This window comes from Micromonas pusilla (assembly GCF_000151265.4).
Source record: "Micromonas pusilla CCMP1545 genomic scaffold MICPUCscaffold_16, whole genome shotgun sequence".
NCBI lineage: Eukaryota > Viridiplantae > Chlorophyta > Mamiellophyceae > Mamiellales > Mamiellaceae > Micromonas > Micromonas pusilla.
In genome coordinates, this window is record NW_003315897.1 from 46752 (window position 1) to 64030 (window position 17279).

General features: G+C 68.6%; 10 protein-coding genes across 10 annotated transcripts in view; 5 read left to right on the forward strand and 5 right to left on the reverse strand.

Moving 5' to 3' along the window:
• Positions 1-175: 175 nt before the first annotated feature.
• Positions 176-1153, reverse strand: MICPUCDRAFT_23057 (uncharacterized protein; the record flags this gene model as incomplete). The annotated part of the gene is made up of 2 exons (XM_003064076.1): positions 176-682; positions 890-1153. Coding segments are annotated over 2 exons (771 nt in total), but the record flags the coding sequence as incomplete, so codon positions are not given.
• A 1133-nt stretch (positions 1154-2286) lies between these two features.
• On the forward strand, positions 2287-3521 carry MICPUCDRAFT_49044 (uncharacterized protein). Its single transcript, XM_003063883.1, has 2 exons — positions 2287-2467; positions 2611-3521. The coding sequence occupies exons 1-2, from the start codon at positions 2346-2348 to the stop codon at positions 3500-3502; spliced, it is 1014 nt and encodes a 337-aa protein (XP_003063929.1). The 5' UTR covers positions 2287-2345; the 3' UTR covers positions 3503-3521.
• Positions 3522-3750: 229 nt separating this feature from the next.
• Positions 3751-4787, reverse strand: MICPUCDRAFT_53757 (uncharacterized protein; the record flags this gene model as incomplete). Its single annotated transcript, XM_003064077.1, has 2 exons — positions 3751-4093; positions 4138-4787. The coding sequence occupies 2 exons, from the start codon at positions 4785-4787 to the stop codon at positions 3751-3753; spliced, it is 993 nt and encodes a 330-aa protein (XP_003064123.1).
• Positions 4788-4926: 139 nt separating this feature from the next.
• MICPUCDRAFT_53758 (uncharacterized protein) lies at positions 4927-7209 on the forward strand (the record flags this gene model as incomplete). Its single annotated transcript, XM_003063884.1, has 3 exons — positions 4927-5577; positions 5771-6040; positions 6189-7209. 3 exons carry the CDS (start codon positions 4927-4929, stop codon positions 6576-6578), a joined length of 1311 nt encoding a protein of 436 aa, XP_003063930.1. The 3' UTR covers positions 6579-7209.
• A 129-nt stretch (positions 7210-7338) lies between these two features.
• CNX6A (molybdopterin synthase) lies at positions 7339-7554 on the forward strand (the record flags this gene model as incomplete). Its single annotated transcript, XM_003063885.1, has 1 exon — positions 7339-7554. One exon carries the CDS (start codon positions 7339-7341, stop codon positions 7552-7554), a length of 216 nt encoding a protein of 71 aa, XP_003063931.1.
• A 135-nt stretch (positions 7555-7689) lies between these two features.
• CNX6B (molybdopterin synthase, large subunit CNX6) lies at positions 7690-7986 on the forward strand (the record flags this gene model as incomplete). The annotated part of the gene is made up of 1 exon (XM_003063886.1): positions 7690-7986. The coding sequence occupies one exon, from the start codon at positions 7690-7692 to the stop codon at positions 7984-7986; it is 297 nt and encodes a 98-aa protein (XP_003063932.1).
• Positions 7987-8260: 274 nt separating this feature from the next.
• Positions 8261-10063, reverse strand: MICPUCDRAFT_66153 (uncharacterized protein; the record flags this gene model as incomplete). Its single annotated transcript, XM_003064078.1, has 3 exons — positions 8261-8842; positions 9061-9639; positions 9812-10063. The coding sequence occupies 3 exons, from the start codon at positions 10061-10063 to the stop codon at positions 8810-8812; spliced, it is 864 nt and encodes a 287-aa protein (XP_003064124.1). The 3' UTR covers positions 8261-8809.
• A 996-nt stretch (positions 10064-11059) lies between these two features.
• Positions 11060-11593, forward strand: MICPUCDRAFT_8261 (uncharacterized protein; the record flags this gene model as incomplete). The annotated part of the gene is made up of 2 exons (XM_003063887.1): positions 11060-11367; positions 11524-11593. Coding segments are annotated over 2 exons (378 nt in total), but the record flags the coding sequence as incomplete, so codon positions are not given.
• Positions 11594-13151: 1558 nt separating this feature from the next.
• Positions 13152-13400, reverse strand: MICPUCDRAFT_53764 (uncharacterized protein; the record flags this gene model as incomplete). The annotated part of the gene is made up of 1 exon (XM_003064079.1): positions 13152-13400. One exon carries the CDS (start codon positions 13398-13400, stop codon positions 13152-13154), a length of 249 nt encoding a protein of 82 aa, XP_003064125.1.
• A 254-nt stretch (positions 13401-13654) lies between these two features.
• The window catches only part of MICPUCDRAFT_49047 (uncharacterized protein), a gene marked incomplete at both ends in the record, with an annotated part of 7174 nt that continues 3549 nt past the window's right edge, over positions 13655-17279 (reverse strand). The window contains one exon of the mRNA XM_003064080.1: positions 13655-17209. Within this exon, the coding sequence (XP_003064126.1) occupies positions 13655-17209 (3555 nt within the window). The remainder of the gene's footprint in view (positions 17210-17279) is intronic.

The window sequence follows — 17279 nt, forward strand, 5'->3', positions numbered from 1 at the left end:
GCGATATTCGCGCCGCCCCCGCGGTCGGCGGCCGTCCACCGCTCGGAGGCCTTCGCGCGCCGTCGCCGCCGCCGCCGCGCCCGCCACCGCTCCCGCCGATCTTCGCCGGCGGCGCGACCTCCTCGGGGAGGTCCAACCCTAACGCCGCGGCGCGTTCCCTCGCCGCTTTCCCTCGTAAAATACCCCTCGCGTCTAACCGCGTCCGCACGTCGTTCGCGAGGCACCGGTCCAGCAGCGCGCGTATGTCCTCCCCGTACGCGCGCTCGTTCACGGGCGGGTACTTCCCTCGCAGAATCTTCATGAACAGCGCGCCTTGGTTGTCCCCGTGGAACGGATGCGTCCCGGTGAGCATCTCGTAGATGACGCACCCTAAACTCCACACGTCGCTCTTGTGATCGTACGGCTTGTTCTCGCACAGCTCCGGGGAGAGGTAGTAGGGCGTCCCGACAAGCGTCCGCGCGAGCGACCCCTCGTGCGACATCACCTTCGCGACGCCCAGGTCGCCGATCTTCGCGTCCCCGCGCGCGTCCAGAAATATGTTCTCGGACTTGATGTCCCTGTGGAGAATCTTCAACCGGTGGATGTGATGCAAGCCGAGCGCGGACTGGAGCGTGAGCTTCCAGATCGTCGACTCGTCGAGTCGCCCCGGCGGCGACGCGCGCACGAGCTGATGCACCGTGCCCTGCACATCGGAGCGACGGGAGGGAGGGAGGGAGGACGACGCGTCAGAAGGAGTCGGAGAAGAGAAGAAGGGTCGCGAGGCGGGACGGCGCGAGCGAGGAGCGAGGAGCGAGAGGTCGCTCATCGCTTCGAAAAACGAAAAAATAGAGTCGTCGTTGAATCATCCTCTCGAGGCGAGGCATCGCATCCGTCCTCCTCCCGCGCGCACCTTTGGGGCGTACTCCATCACGATGCACAGCTCCTTCCCGCCGTTCTCCACGAACGAGTCGTAGTACTTCGTAACGTACGGCGAGTCCAACTTGGCGAGCACGCGGCACTCGTTCATCGCGTCCTCCTGGTCGCTTCGCTTCGCCCCCATCGTGATCTTCTTGACCACCACGAGCCGTCGCGACGGGTCGTCGCGACGCACGCACGCGAACACCTCCCCGAACGACCCTCGCCCGAGCTTCCGGACGACGGAGAAGTCGTCCATGCGCGTCGTGTTCGTCCTCGGCGCGACGACGACGGGCGCGGGCGCGGGTTTGGGGGGCGCGGCGGAGGAAGGCACCGGCGCGGGCGCGCGCGCGTTCAGCGCGCGCAGAGGCCCCATGGTCGCTCGCGGCTCTCTCGGCTAGTTGTTGCTCTCAGATGATTGATTTCGACGTCGGCGGGGCGCGCGAGATCCGCCGCGCGTCTCTCTTCCTCCTCCTCGCCCCGACGCGTCGATCACGCGGCCGCGGGGCTCGATGGCATCCCCGCGAGGGCGCGCGCGTCGTCGGAGGCGTCGCGCGGGAGGCCAGGGCAGGCCGCGCGCGTCGTTGTCGCGACGAATGACATCGTTGACCACCCCGAGGCGGAAGGAAGAAACGCCGACCGGCCGAGTACGACCACGGCCGTTTCGAAGTCGACAACGCAACGCAACGCAGCGGCGGTCTCTCGGAAGCCACGTCATTTAACGACGCCGCGCGCGCGCCCTCTCTCGCGCCGCCCGTCCTCCTCCTCCTCCTCCTCCTCCTCCCGCGGCGCGATGGCGCATCGCGCGCTCGCCGCGACGACGCGCGTCGCGTCGTCGCGCGTCGTCGCGCGTCGCGCCGCGAGCGCGTCGCCGCTCCTCCGCGCCGCATCGCGACGGCGACTCGCGCGCGACGACGACGCGTTCCGGGATGCTTTTGCGTCGGGATGCGTCGTCGCGCGCCGATCCCGATGCAGAAGTCGTCTCGTCGTCCTCGCCGGCTCCCCGAAGGCGAAGAACAAGGACTCCGGGCGCTCGATACACTTCCGCAAGGGCGCGGAGCGCTTCAACACCGGCGGCGTCGGCGAGGGCGCGACGCGCGGCGGCAAGGGCAAGGGCAAGACGACGCGGTCGCAGCGCACGAACAAATCCTACAAGCGCTACGTGAGGCGCGTTCTCGTCTATAGGGCCTACACCGGTCCCCATACGACCGCGTCGGCGTGGTGAACGCCGATCCTTAAAGACTTTCTTTACTTCCCGGCGTTTCTCTCCGCCCAGGGTCCCTCGCTTTCAATCCCGACACACCTCGACGCCTTTCAACTCCGCTTCTGACGCCTTTCAACTCCGCTTCTGACGCCTTTCAACTCCACCCCGTGGAACGCGACTGACTCTCAGCGGCCGCGCGTCCATCGACGACGTCGAGCGCGCGTCGCGAGGCGACAAGACCAAGTCCATGGGCGTCGTCGAGCGCGAGGCGCCGTATCGCCTGACGAGGGACGAGCGCGAGGCGTGGGAGCGAGCGAAGAGACGAGGGCCGGGCGTCGGCGGGTTCGCGAAGGGCGTCGGCGGCGGCGGGTGCGAATCGAATGATTCTTCCCTCTCCGGCCGCGACTCGATTCATTCATCTCCTTACCTTTGCGTGCCACGTGTACACTCGATTTTCGATCAACCAATCGCGCGCGCGCGTTAATGACACGTATACGTCCTCGTCCAAACAGGTTCGTCGAGTTGGCGACGAAGCAACGCGACGACCTCGCGCCGCGGCGGCACGCGCTCGTGAACACGCACCGGCTGTACTGCGACGCGATCAACTCCGTCTTCGTGTGCGTGGAGCAGGAGCCTACGAAGGGCGAGGACGAGATCGTGATCGACGTGTCGACGCTGAGGGTGGAGCGAGACGGCGCGATTCGCGCGCGGATCGAATCGGTCGCCAGAGCCGCCGCCGCCTCGGAGACGACGACGAGCGGCGATGGACGCGGCGACGGGATCGTCTCCGTGATCGACGAGTGCGGCGACGAGGAGCCGCTGGACGCGATGATGCGCGCGGTCGAGGCGTCGAGGGTGACCGAGCTCGTTGTGGGGCCGCCGGAAATGTCGGAAATGTCGGACGCTGACGTGGAATTGTCGGACGGGTTGTCGGAGAAGAAAAAGAAGAGCGCCGCGCCGCCGACGGCGGCGGACGTCGCGGCGGCGGAGGCCGCCGCCGCCGCCGCCGCCGACGCCGTCCGCGAGCTCAAGTCCCTCCCGGGGAAGACCAACGCGGACGCGGACGTCGCGGAGCTCGTGCGCGAGCTGCTCGCGAAGCGCGCGACCGCGGAGGCGACGCGAGCGGCGATGGAAGCGAACGCCCCGGAGGCGATCGCGACGGCGAGGGAGGCCAAGGCGCGCGAGACGCGCGCGATCGAGGAGGAGGCGAGGCGGATGCTCGGCGAGCTTCCCGTGCACGGGCTCCCGGAGCGGCGCGTGCGCGTGACGTGCGCCGACCGCCCGACGGCGAAGCGCGTGAGCAAGGCGCTCGCCGGCGCGAACGTGCTGGAGGCTTTGGCGGATGCGGCGGCGGCGGAGGAGGAGGAGGAGGTGGTGAGCAGCGAAGAGGTCGCGACGGCGTGAGGACGACGACGACGACGAGCGAACGACCACCTCAACGCGACTAGCGCGGCGCCCTCGCTCGAATAGTAGTGAATACTACCATCGCGCGGCAGCGCGCGTCGTAATACACTCATGATACTATGTCCGCGACGGTTGACGTTCCGTATTCCATGGAGAAAGTCCTTAAGGATCGGCTTTCACCACGCCGACGCGGTCGTATGGGGACCAGTGTGACGACGGTTGACGTTCCGTATTCCATGGAGGCCTACTTACACCTGGTCGACGTCCGCGTCCTCTTCCGAGCCGTCGCGCAACCGCAACGCCTCGCCGTCGAACGCGATCCCGGCCCACCCGTTCCCCATGAACGCGCGTATGTTCGCGTGCGAGTCCCCGTCCGGGGTCGCCAACACGTCCTGGTAGTGCTCGCAGAACAGCCTGAGCGTGCTCGCCTCGTCCAGGCCGTGCAGGTGCGCGAAGTAGTACGTCTTGAGAGACCCGACGTTGACAGTCGGGGTGGAGTTGAAAGGCGTCAGAAGCGGAGTTGAAAGGCGCCGAGGTGTGTCGGGATTGAAAGCGTGGGACCCTGGGCGGAGAGATGCGCCGGGAAAAGTCCTTAAGGAACGGCGTTCACCACGCCGACGGGGTCGTATGGGGACCAGTGTACAGAACGCACCTTGAGAGACCCGACGTTGACGCCCGGGGGATTCGACGTCTCGAGGTCGGTGCCCTTCCCGCTGAGGGTCGAGCGTCCATCGTTCAAAGCGACGGCGGGGTGGCGTTTGAAGGCGTCAGAAGCGGAGTTCAAAGGTGCCGCGGTGTGTCGGGATCGAAAGCGAGGGGTGATGGGCGGAGAGATGCGCCGGTGAGTACGGTAAAGTCCTCGAGAAGGAACGGCGCGCGCCGCGCCGGCCGCGCGAACGGGATCGTAATAATGTGGGACCAGCGCGGCGGCGAGGAGAACGCGCCTGACGTACGACGCGGTCGCGTCGAAGCGATAGCACTCCCCCACCTTGGCCATGATCTCCGCGAATTTGACGCCGACGAGCCCGAACTCTTGCCTCGAGAGGTCGAGGATGGCGGACACGACGGTCTCCTGCGAGGGGTTCATGGACGCGAGCTGGACCGAAGCGCGCATGCGCGCGAGCTCTTCCTTTCGGTCGTCGGAGGCGGAGGCGGCGCCCGATCCCCCGCGCGCGACGACGGCGACGCGCCCCCGCGCGCTGGAGGAGGACGCGGCGCGCGCGCGGCCGGCCGCGGCGTTGGGGGAGGAGGACGCCGCGAGGGAGGGCGCGAGCGTCGAGGCCATCGTCGCGCGGTGGGAGGAGACGCGCGCGGCGCGATGGCGGAGACGACGACGACGACTGGACGACGACGTGGACGACGGTTGGATAAACTTCTGACCTAAAACCCGGGGGGCACGGCGCCCTCATCACAACGCGGACGCCATGCCCGCGACGCTCGCCCTCCCCGCGCTCGCGTCGCGCGCGACCGCGCGCGGGGCGCCGCGGCGCCGCGCCGCGACGACGCGCGCGTCGCGCCGCGGCGCGTCCGAACGCGTCGTCGCCGCCGCCGCCGCCGGCGCGTCCGACGACGATTCGAGCGAGCGAACGAACGCGAAAGCGAACGCGAAAGCGAAAGCGGGAGCGCCCCCTAAAGCCGTCAACGTGTGGGAGCGGCGGAACGTCCGCATGTGGGACGTCGATCTTGAGGCGGAGTTCGAGAGGCAGGACAAGGCGAAGCGCGACGCGGCGAAGCGCGAGGAGATCAAGGCGGCGACCGGCCTCGGGTTCGCGTCGCGGAACATGTTGGACGATCCGACCGTCGATCTCTCCGCGCGATTGCGACCGAAGAAGAATAAGAAGAGCGACGGCGACGGCGACGGCGACGGCGACGGCGGCGCGAAGAAGCCCGCGTACGTGCGCGTCGTCGGCGGCGTCGGCCCGGACGCGCCGCCGAAGCTCCTCAAGGGCGACGTCGACGACCCGGGAAGCGCGTCGTCGCTGTCCGCCATCGATCTCGCGACGACGAAAAAGGAGAAGTCCAAGTACGACCTCGACGGGTGGAACTACGCGCCGACGAAGGCGCGTTCTAGTTCTGTACACTGGTCCCCATACGACCGCGTCGGCGTGGTGCACGCCGATCCTTAAGGACTTTGTTTCCCGGCGTTCGTTTCTCTCCGCCCACGCCTCGCTTTCGATCCCGACACACCTCGACGCCTTTCAACTCGGCTTCTGACGCCTTTCGACTCCACCCCAATATCATCGCTTCGCGCGGACCCTCGACCCTCAGGCGGAGCAAAAACGGTGGCAGCGCGAGTGGGAGAAGGGCGAGGCGATCCAGGCGAAGAAGAACCCGGTGTACGCGAAGAGCAAGTTCAGCACTGCGCAGATGCGGAAGCTGCGGCCGAAGGACCTGAAGCCCGTGGTGCCGGGACGGGAGCTGACCGAGGCAGAGAAAGCGGAGCGGCGAAGAGCCGCGGATGACTCGTACGAGCGGGTGAAGCAGGCGCGTTCGCATTCGCACTGGTCCCCATACGACCCCGTCCGCGTGGTGAACGCCGTTTCTTAAGGACTTTACTTTTTCGCCCGGCGCGCGTTTCTCTCCGCCCACCACCCCTCGCTTTCTATCCCGACGCGCCTCGACGCCTTTCGACTCCGCTTCTGACGCCGTTCATTCGACTCATTCGACTCCGCCCCCGCGCGTACAGAATCTTCTGCTCACGACGGCGGGACTGTGCGGCAGCGGGACCGTCGCGGCGTTCTTCGTCGGCGGCGTGCCGCTCGGGAGCTCGTTCGCGTTCGGGTCCGCGGGCGCGCTGTTCTACGTCAAGCTTCTCGCGTCCAAGGCGGAGGCGGGCGGCGGCGGGCAGGGCGGCCCGCCGTCGATCCTCGTCCCGGTGATTTTATTCATGGCTCTGAACCGGTGGAACACTTTTTTCGCGGAGGACGTCGGGCTCGCGCTCTCGCCGATACCGATGCTCTTGGGTTTCTTCACGTACAAGCCCGCGAGCGTGTTCCAGGCGTTCAGGGACGTCATGGAGGAGGAGCAGAAGGACGGCGAGGGAGAAGACGAGTGGGTCGTGGACGAGTCGCGGTGATCGAACATCGAACTGATTTTTAAGGTTTTGGTTTTTGCGACTGCCTTCGCCCGCGCCGTCGTCGTCGACTCCTCCCCACTCTCGCATGCATTTCCTCTCCCTCCGTCCGCGCCGCGCCGCTAGTTCCCTCCTCCTAACAGCCCGTTGCTGTACATGAACCCCGCGGTGAGCATCACCAGCACGGCCGCCGCCTGCGCGGCGAATCTCATCGACGCGCTCAGCGTCTCGCGCCCTCCCGGGACGTTGACGTCGGCGTCGTCCGCCTCGCTCAGACCTGACTCGAGGAAGCCTCTGTAGTACCGCTCGTCGAGGTTCTCGCGGTCGATGCGTTCTTTCGCGCTCGCGGCGCTAAGGGCGTCCGGGGCCTTCTCCCGCGTCTCCGCGGCGTCGTCTTCAGACGCGTCGGCGGCGGCGACGACGACGACGCGGGAGGACGCGCGTTTACGTCGCGATCGCGCGACGACGACGACGAGGTTCGACGCGCGCGGACGGCGCGGGGCGACGACCGCGGCGTTGACCTCGCGGGCGACGCCGCGAGCGGCGACGACGGCCGCGCGCGGCGTCGGCGTCGGCGTCGACGTCGACGCGCGCGGCGGCGAGATGCGGCACGTCATCGTGTCGTGCCGCGCGGGCGACGATGGATGTGATGACGCGCGGTCGTCGGGGCGCTTTCATCATCTCGCGAACTCCGAAACCTACATTCTCAATTATTTCCCTCCGCGCGAACGCCGCGGGCGCGCGCGCGCCTGCCGCCGCCGTCATGACGGAGGAACATCTCGAGATATCCCCGTCCGCGCTATCGCTCGAGGCTATCGTCGCGCGCGTCCGCGCGGACGCCGCGGGGGCCATCTCCACGTTCGTCGGCGTCACGCGCGACACCTTCGAGGGAAAGAAGGTCTCGACGCTCGAGTATGAGGTGCGTCCCATACACTGGTTCCCATACGACCGCGTTGGCGTGGTGAACGCCGATCCTTAAGGACTTTTCCCGGCGCATCTTCCCGCCCACCCCTCGCTTTCAATCCCCGCCCTCGACGCCTTTCAACTCCGACTGACGCCTTTCAACTCCACGCCGACAATCGCTCATATGGAACGACCTGAGTGCTACGACGCCATGGCGCTGAAAACGATGCGCGCGCTGTGTCGCCTCGCGCGCCTTCGCTGGGACGGCCTGCTTCGAATCGCGATCGCGCACCGCGTCGGCGTCGTCGGCGTCGGCGAGACGTCGGTGATAATCGCCGCGTCGAGCGCGCACCGCGCGGACGCGATCGAAGCGGTGGGTTGGATTATCGACGAGTTGAAAGCGACCGTGCCAATCTGGAAGAAGGAGACGTTCGAAGGCGGCGAGGTGTGGAAAGAGAACGACGGGACGCAGCGACGCGAGCCCGCGCCGCCGCCGCCGCCGCCGTGACTCGTAGTAAGTACTCTAGCTAGCTAGGAGGACTCTCAACGCGGCGGACGCGCCGCCCCGAACCGCCCTTCTTCATTCGTCATTCGTCACTCGTCATTGTCATTCGTCGTCGTCGTCGTCGTGACTGGTTCCCATACGACCGCGTTCGCGTGGTGAACGCCGTTCCTTAAGGACTTTTGCCGTCGCATCTCTCCGCGCCATCAACTCCGCGAGCGCGTCCACTCCCCCAGCCTTCGCCGCCGCGGCCAGCACCGCCCCGGGCGCCGCGGCCGCCGCGCGTCTCGTCTTGCTCTCCGCTCGCGCGTTCGCGACGAAAGCCTCAACCGCTCGCACTCTGCGCGCCGTCGCGTTTCGCGTCGACTCCGCGCTCGCGGCGGTCATGACGTCCGCGATCGACGGCGCGCGCACGGCGACGCGGAGCGCCTTCGTTCCGGACTGGACGCTGAACCGGTGCGGCGGCAGCGGCGGGAATTTGATCGCGGGCGATGAAGCGTCGGACGAAGAGGCGTCGTCGGACCGCGTCGATCGATTCGAACCCGGCGTCGTCTCGGGGGCGGACGACGCCGGCGACCGCCGCCGCGGCGTCGGACCAATAGCCGACCTCCACGTGGACGACGGCGCGCGTATCTTCGCCGTGAGCGCGTCCACCCTCGCGTGCGCTTCCCTCGCGCGCTTCGACGCGTCCTCCGCGGCGGCGAAGTACCCGTCCAACGCGTCCAGGGCGCTCGGCGCGGCGGCGGCGGCGGCGGCGGCGGCGGCGGCGAGCGAAGAGACGTCGTGACTGGTTCCCATACGACCGCGTTCGCGTGGTGAACGCCGTTCCTTAAGGACTTCGTCCGCCGACGCGTCGTCCGCGCGCGGGGGGGCGTCGAACGGCGCGCCGCCGCCGTCGCCGTCGCCCGGGCCGCTCAGCCTCGCGACGCGCGCGGCGACGGAGACGGAGACGGATCGACCGCCCCCCGTCTCTCTCTCGTCGTCCAACGACGTCTCTTCGTCCGATGATGTTGTCATCCGCCGCGCCGACGCCTCCGCCTCCGCGGCGCCGCTCGGAGACGCGTCGACGTCGCGTCCGTTCTCCACGCGCAGCTCGCCGGAGTAGTCCGTCGACAGCGTGCGCTCCAGACGCGCGATCATGTTCAGCACGCCTGGGCTCTTTCCTCCGCCTTTCGGACGACGCCGAGGCGACGGACGATTCGAACGCTTCGCCGGCGACGGGTCGTCGTCGTCGTCGTCGCCGCGCGCGATCGCGCGAACCGGCGACGACGGCAGCGACAGCGGCGCGAACAGCTCCGCGACTTCTTTCGCGCGCGGCGATCCCGGCGGCATCGTCGTCGTCGTCGTCGTGCGCACGGACGACGACGTCATCGACGACGCTCGAGCCTCCAGCCGCGCGCGTCGCTCCGCGACGCGACGCACCGCCGCTTCTCTCCTCGCCGCGTTCAGATCCACGCGCAGGTCGCGTCCGTACGCGGTCACCCCGCGCGCGTTCTCCGCGGCGTACGCGCGAAGCTCTTCCTCGAGGCGCGCGACGCGCGCCTCGCGCGACCCACCCCAGTACGCGTCCGATGACGCCGCGTCCTGTTCGTCCGCGACGAAGAGCGCGTCATTAGAGATGGATCCGTCGTCGTCGTCGTCGAACGCGAGCGCGACGGTCTATACAAGCGAACGTCGGGGTGGAGTTCAAAGGCGTCAGGTGGAGTTGAAAGGCATCGATGGCGGGGACTAAAAGCGAGGGGTGGGCGGAGAGATGCGCCGGCGAAAGTCCTTAAGGATCGGCGTTCACCACGCCAACGCGCTCGTATGGGGACCAGTGTGTAGAACGCACCTCGTCGGCGTCGCGACGCGCGGCGTCCACCATCGCGCGCGCGAACGCGTCCGCGCGCGCGATGAGGTCCGGCGGCGCGTCCGGGTGCGCGTCGCGCGCGGAGAAGGACGCGTCGTCGTCGTCGTCATCGTCCGGCGAAGGACGCGCGCGCATCGCCCCCGGCCGCGACCCCCGCCCGCGCGAGGGAGGAGTGATGATGGTGATGTTGGACGCAACGTAAACTTGCTGCGTGACGACGACGTTCGCGACCATCAGAACGCGTCGCGCGTCGCCGCGGCACGATGGCGACGCTCGCCCCCGCGTCGTCGCTCCTTCGCGTCTGCCGCGCGTCTGCGAGTCGCGGAGGAAGGGGCGCCGGCCGCGGCGCCTCCAGAGGACGCGGCGGACGAGGACGCGGAGCTCGAGGCCGCGGCCGCGGCGGCGGCGTCGGCGGACTACCTAGGTGGGCGGGTAACAACGATCATCGCGAGGACGCGCGCCGACGACCGCTCGGGGGTCCGCGGCCGGAGCACGAGCGCTCGAGCGCGGCGGTGACGCGCCGCAACGTCGAGCGCATCCTCTCCGACATCGTCGTCGCGCCGCCGGACAACGCCGCGGACGACGCCGCGGCGTCGTCTTCCCCCGCATCGTCATCAGCGCGATACGACGGGCCGGGGTTTCGGCTGGTGCGATGCCTACCCCGGCTGAGGTGCGTTCTATACACTGGTCCCCATACGACCCCGTTCGCGTGGTGAACGTCATTCCTTAAGGACTTTGCCCGGCGCATCTCTCCGCCCATCCCTCGCGTTCAATCCCCGCCATCGACGCCTTTCAACTCCATCTGACGCCTTTCAACTCCACCCCGCCATCGCTTTGTATGGAACGACCCTGAGACGCCGAGAGGCTGACGACGCGGTGAGCGCCGGGCGCGTGCGCGTGAACGGGTCGCTCGTGCGCCCGTCGCTGCGCGTCCGCGGCGGCGACGTCGTGACTTTGGATGGAAAAACGGTCGAGTGGGAGCCGTTCGCGGTCGCCGCGGAGGCAGCCGTCGACGGCGGTTCAGGCGGTTCAGGCGGGTTCGTCTATCTCGTCTACAACAAGCCTCGCGGGGTCACGTGCACGATGGAGCACAGCCAGCAGTCTTCGATGCTGTACGCGCTGAAAGACGAACTCCGCGCGCTGTCCGGTGGCGGCGGCGGTATCCGGAACGATGATCGAAGGAGGAGTAGTAGTAACGTCCGTTCGAAGAGCGTTACGAACGGTCGCCGCGTGTTCCCCGTCGGACGACTAGACCGAGACAGCGACGGCTTGGTGCTGCTGACCGACGACGGCAGAGTCCCGGACGCGCTCCTGGACCCGACGCGAAAGGCGACGAAGACGTATCACGTCGACGTGCGGCCCGCGCCGAGTGAGGAGGAGCTGCGGCGACTCCGCGGCGGCGTCGTGATCGAGACGACGCAGCAGCGAGGGGGGGTCTCGACGACGGCGCCGACGGTGCGCGCGCGGAGAGGAGATTCTCTCTCGAATCCGACACGTCAGCGTGGTTTACCCAATCACATCGCTCGGATCCGGGACGCGTCAGTGTGTTTTAGCCAATCACATCGCTCGATTCCGACACGTCAGCGTGTTTTACCCAATCACATCCTCCCCCACATACCACAGGCGCCGTGCGGCGTGGACGTCCTCGCGGCGGATGCCTCCTCGGACGTCGCGACGCTTCGGTTCCAGCTGAGCGAAGGCCGCAACCGGCAGATCCGCAAGATGTGCGAGGCGATCGGCGTCGACGTGCTGCGCTTACGTCGCGTCGCGCTCGGCGGGCTCGAGCTCGGCGAGCTCGAGGTTGGCGGCGTCCGGGCGCTGCGAGGGGACGAGCTGAAGGCGATCGCGGCCGCCGTCGCGAGGTGATTGATTGACGACACCGCCGAGACTCCTTACGATGACTACGCCGCCTCCAGTCCGTTCGCGGGTCGGATCCATCGCGTCCGTCTCTCTCGGCCGCGCGATCGGACGCGTCATCATCGATCGTGTGTTTTAACCAATCGCATCGCACGACGCCGCGTGAGCACGCGAACTGACCGATCGCGTCCCCCGATCCGATCCCCCCCCCCCGCGCGTCGCAGGCGGCTGGCGGCGAAGAGAGAGGACGCCGCCGCCGCGAGGGACGCGTATTACGGTCGAGGAGGGAGGGGTAGGGGAGCGCGGGGACGCGGGGGCGGGCGCGGGGGCGCGGAGAGACGGAAGGCGCGCGCGGCGGCGTCGGGGTCGGAGTCGGAGTCGACGACTCCCGGCGGAGGTGAGACTGCTTCCCATACGACCGCGGTGGCGTGGTGAATGCCGTTCCTTAAGGACTTTTCCCGTCGTCACTCTTCACCCGCGCTTCCCTTTCAACGTTTGACCGGTAAGACGTTCGACTGACCGATCGCTTCACCCACGCAGGCGGCGGCGGATGGGGCGAGCGAATCGCGGCGGAGGCGCGGCGACGGGAGCGCGAAGACGCGACGTGAGATTTGATGAGACTCGAGCGCGCGCGGCGAGCAGATCGTCGCGTGATTGAGAGCTCGATCAATCAACGTCTTAAGTGTATTAATTAACACGTTGAGAAAAGAATGAGTGGGGCTATCATAAACTCACCGCCCCGGGAGGGGAACGCCGTACGCCTTCATGATTTCTTCCTCAGCGCGCGAGCAGATCGTCGCAAATGATTGAGAGCTCGATCGACGTCTTCGGTGTATCAACACGTTGAGGAAAGAATGATGAGTGGGGCTATCATCACATAACTTACTGGCCCGGGAGGGGAATACCGTACGCCTTCATGATCTCGTCCTGCTTGGACTTGAGCGTCGCGCGCGGCGGCTTGTTCACGCCCTGGCCCCCGCCGCCAGACTGAGGGTCGTTCCATACGAGCGAACGTCGGGGTGGAGTTGAAAGGCGTCAGAAGCGGAGTTGAAAGGCGTCGAGGCGTGTCGGGATTGAAACCGAGGTGTGGGCGGAGAGAGACGACGGCAAAAGTCCTTAAGGATCGGCGTCCACATCGCGAACGCGGTCGTATGGGGACCAGTGTATAGAACGCACCTGACGGAGGTACCTCGGGCGCGTGTCCTTCTCCCTCTTGGCGACGCGCTTCGTCTCCGCGTTCGCGGGGGACGCGGCGGCGGACGCGAAGAGAGCGATGACGCCGGCGACGGCCGCGCGGCGGTTGACGCCGCTGAGGGAGGGAGGGAGGGAGGGAGGGAGGCGTCAGGGACGGACGGACGCGCGGGGGTCTCGGAGGAGGCGTCGAGGGCGGGGAGGCGTCGAGGGCGTCGAGGGCGGGGATTAAAAGCGAGGGACCCTGGGCGGAGAGAATCGCCGGCAAAAGTCCTTAAGGATCGGCGTTCACCACGCGAACGGGGTCGTATGGGGACCAGTCTCGGAGGAGGCGCGAACGATCGCTCGATCGATCGATCGATCCGACGGCTCGGGAAAAGTTTCGAGGGGAAGGGACGACCGCGCCGGTCACGCCGAGGGGATCGACGCACTCGGACGCGGACGCCGCGCGGACGGTGACGTCGCGCTTGGCGACGACCGGGGTCGCCTTGGCGACGATCTTGGAACCGAGGAAAGCGGACATCGTGCGTGAGGGGGTGCGTGCGTGCGTATTTGCGTTTGAGGGGCGCGCGAACAGGGATAACGCTTTCCGAACAACAAGCGGCCGAGAAGCGCAAACGCACGTGTCCGTGACGTGGCCGAACGCGCTCACGCGAACCGTCGCGGTCGGACGCGAGCGGTTTCGAACGAATCGATTCTCATCGGGGCTTTTTGGTTTTTCATCGAATTTTGGTTCTACATTTTGAAAGGGTTCACGTTTCATCTCGCGATCAAGCACTAGTAAAAGTCCGATCCCACCTTGCTCGTGTGCAAAGCGAGGGTGTCGTAATCGAGCGCGCCGTGCGACCACAGCTCGCTCAGCGCGGCGTACCGCTCTCTATCGAGGAACAGCGGCCGCCCTCGCTTCAGGAACTCGTCCTCCTCGCCGTGCGCGTCGAGGTATATCGACGGATACAGACACATCCTCGCGCCTCGAAGGAGCAAAATTTTCGTCGACTTGACGAGCAGAAAGACGCCGACGCCGCCGCCGCACGCGGCGGCGTGGCGCGCGCACTCGCCGTGCCTTCCTCTCCGACAGCAAAACCCCGCGCAGCAGCACAGCTCGCCGCACGCCAGGCACAGCGCCGGGTCCCTCGGCGGGACGCCGCAGCGTTTACACGCCAAGTCGACGACGCGGAGATAGACGTCTTCGCATCGACGCGGAAGCGGGACGAGCCGCGGACGCGGCGGCGGCGGCGAGGGCGCCAACTTCCTCAAATTCCTCCAACGCCGCGAGGCGTCGCCGCCGTCGTCGCCGCCTTCGCCGCGCGACGACGTCCACGTCGCGAGGAGCTTCTCCGCGAGCTCGGCGTCGAACGGCGGCGACGCCGCGTCGGACAAAGTCGGACAAAGTCGGACAAAATCCCCGCCGCCGCACGCGCGACTCAGGAGCCTCGCGACGCGCGCCACCGGATCGCGCGCGCCGAACCCGAGCCTCCGCAACACCCCGGAGACGAGCTGCGTCGCGCTACTTGGTCGCGCGTCGCCGCCTGAGCTGTCGCTCGAGCGTTCGAATTCGGAGAGCGTCGGCGGCGCCTTGGCGGCGCCGCGGAGGAGGTCGAGCGTCGCGTCGACGCGCCACAGCGCGCCGGCGACGTCGCTCGCGATCGCTTCGGTCGTCGTCGCGGCGGTCGACGTTCCATCTTCCTCTTCCCCCTCCGCGTGCAGTAAACGCAAGCACGCCGCGAACGCGCGCTGCGTCTCGGCGAAGGACTTCGTCGACGTCTTTCCGTCGTCGTCGGCGGCGGCGGCGTCGGACGTCGACTCCGCCGTTGCCGCCGCCAAAGCGTCCCCGTCCCCGATCCCCGTCCCCGTCCCTGTCCCCAAAGCGTCGGCGCCGCGCGCCGTCGCCGCGCGCGTCACGACGACGACGGCGACGACGCGCGCGATCGCGCGCGCGCCCGCGAACCCTTCCGCGGACGCGAACGTCCCGGGAACGGCGAGCGACGTCCGCGCGAGGAGTTCGACGAAGAACGCGAACGGATCGTCGCGGAACAGCGTCCGCAGCGTGACCTGGCCTTCCCCCGCGACCGCTCGATCGTCCGGGCTCGCGGGAAAGAAAAAAGAAGTCTCGGTCTCCCGGAACGCTCTCGCGTTTGCGCTCTCGACGCCGCCGTTCCCGCGCGGCGCGGCGCCCACCTCCTCCTCCTCCGGGGATGGGGACGCGAGGTGCGCGTTCCCGCCCCCTCCGGCGCGGTGGAGCAGTTCCGACCAGGTGTCCACGCTCGATCCGTCCGTCCCGGGTCCGCCGTCGACGGCGCGCCAGTACCGCGCCCTCGCGTCGGACCACCGCCCTTCGCGCTCCGCGAGGAGACTCCCCGCGTCCATCGCCCACTCCGCGTCGTCCGCGTAGCGCGTCGCGTGCCTCACGATTTCCGTCAGCGTGACGAGCGCGTCGGCGCGTTTCGCCGCCGCCGCCGGCCGCGCCGCGCCGGGGTCGCCGCCGCCCGGCGGCGGCGGCGCGCCCACGCACGCGAGTCGCGCGATCTCGCGCATCGCGCGCCACTGCCCCTCGACCGCGGCTTTCGCCGCGGCCGGGACCGCGGGCGGCGGCGGCGGGACGTCCAGTGTATCCGAGACGACCGCCTCCTCGTCCTCCTCCGCGTTCCCGACGCCGCACGCGGGTCGGCCGAGCACCTCCAATTGCGCGACGTTGTGCTTCAACAACGCCCACGGCGCGATCGCCCTCGCCCGCGCGTGCGACTCTCGCGCGTGCTCGAGCGACATCGAGGGCTCTTCCGGCGCCGACGCGCTCGCGGAGGAGGAGGGGCCGCACGTCGCGACGGTGTCGACGCGCGCGGCGAACGCGCGCGCGACGGATCGCATCCGTTCCGGTCGCGTCGCGGTCGCCGTCGCCGTCGCCGCCGCGTCGCCGCCGATAACGTCGCCGCCGTCGCCGTCGCCGTCCCTCGCGCGGCGCCAAAACGCGGCGTGGAGCGCTTCGGGCGCAGGAGACGGCGACGGCGACGCGTCCGCCGGTCGCGCGAGGCATTTTTTTTCGACGTATTCGCCGTCGGTGATGCTCGCGGCGGCGGCGGCGGCGGCGGCGGCGGCCGCCGCTTCGTTCGATCCCGCAGCCGCCTCCGCCGCCGCGACCGCTCGCGCCTGCCACCGCACCATCGTCTCCATGTGCGCTTTGAGCGTCGCGCCAGCCTCGGTTAGCATCCGCAGAGCCCCCTCGCGAAGCTCTTCGCTCGTCGTCGTCGCCGTCGCCGTCGACTCGGATTCGGACTCGGACGCGAGTCGCGCCTCCGCGAGTTGCGACGGCAGCGGCGGCAGCACCGGCACGGCGACGTTACACAGCCGCCGACACGTCGGGCAGTGGAAATCGTCCCCGTGTAACCCGCTCTGCGCGCGCATCGCGAGCTGCTCCGCGCCGAGCGCGCCGCCGCCGGCGACGCCGACGCCGACGGCGGCGGCGACGAATCGGTCGTGGCAGGACGCGTGCACGGCGTGCCCGCAGCTCATGACCTGGACGCCCTCGCCGTCCGACGCGAAGACGCGTCGCCGACGCGTCTTCGCGCGATTCGCGCGATTCGCCGCCGACGCGTCTTCGCGCGATTCGCCGTTCGCCGCGTCGATATCCATCGCGTCCACGCGGCGGTGATCTGGATCTTCTGGATTTGGATTCGATGACGCGTCGTCGTCCGACGTATCGACGTACGACGACGTCCTCGTCGCGAACAGAGGCACTGGATCCGATGACGCGTCGTCGTCCGATTCGTCCGACGCCTCGTCGTACGCGATCGGCGGCGGCGCGAACGCGCCGAGCTCGTCCCCCGGCCGCGACGGCGACGCGAGCGGCGCGCGCTTCGGACGCGGCGCCGGGCGCCGTCGCGATGGCGCGCGGCGGCGGCACGCGCCCGGCGTCGCGCTCCTCTGCGCGAGGCCGACCCACACGAGCGGGTCGTCGCGTTTGGCGCCGCCGCGGCACAGACCGCACTCGAGCGCGTCCTCCCACGGCAGCGTCGTCGGCGACGCGCGCTCCGGTGGATGATTCGCGGTTTCCATTCGATCCACCAGACGATCTACCGGGGCGTCGCCGCGCGAGTCGTTTACGTCGTCGTCCGCGTCGTCGTCGTCCGACGCGTCGGAGTCGTCCTCAAACCGCGCGGCGAGCGTGAACGCCGCCTGCTGCGCCGCCATCTGCGCCATGACCGCTCTTCGTCGCGCCTCCGCCTTGGCCTTTCTGTCGCTTCCTCCTTCGCCGTCGTCGTCGATCGACCCCGGGGTCCCGATCGAGACGCCGCCGCCGCCGCCGCCGCGCGATGACGATAACGATCGATCGCGACCCTCGATCGATCGCGGCGTCGACCGCGGCGCGGAGAACGGGGACGGCGACGCGCTCGCGCTTCCGGGCGGC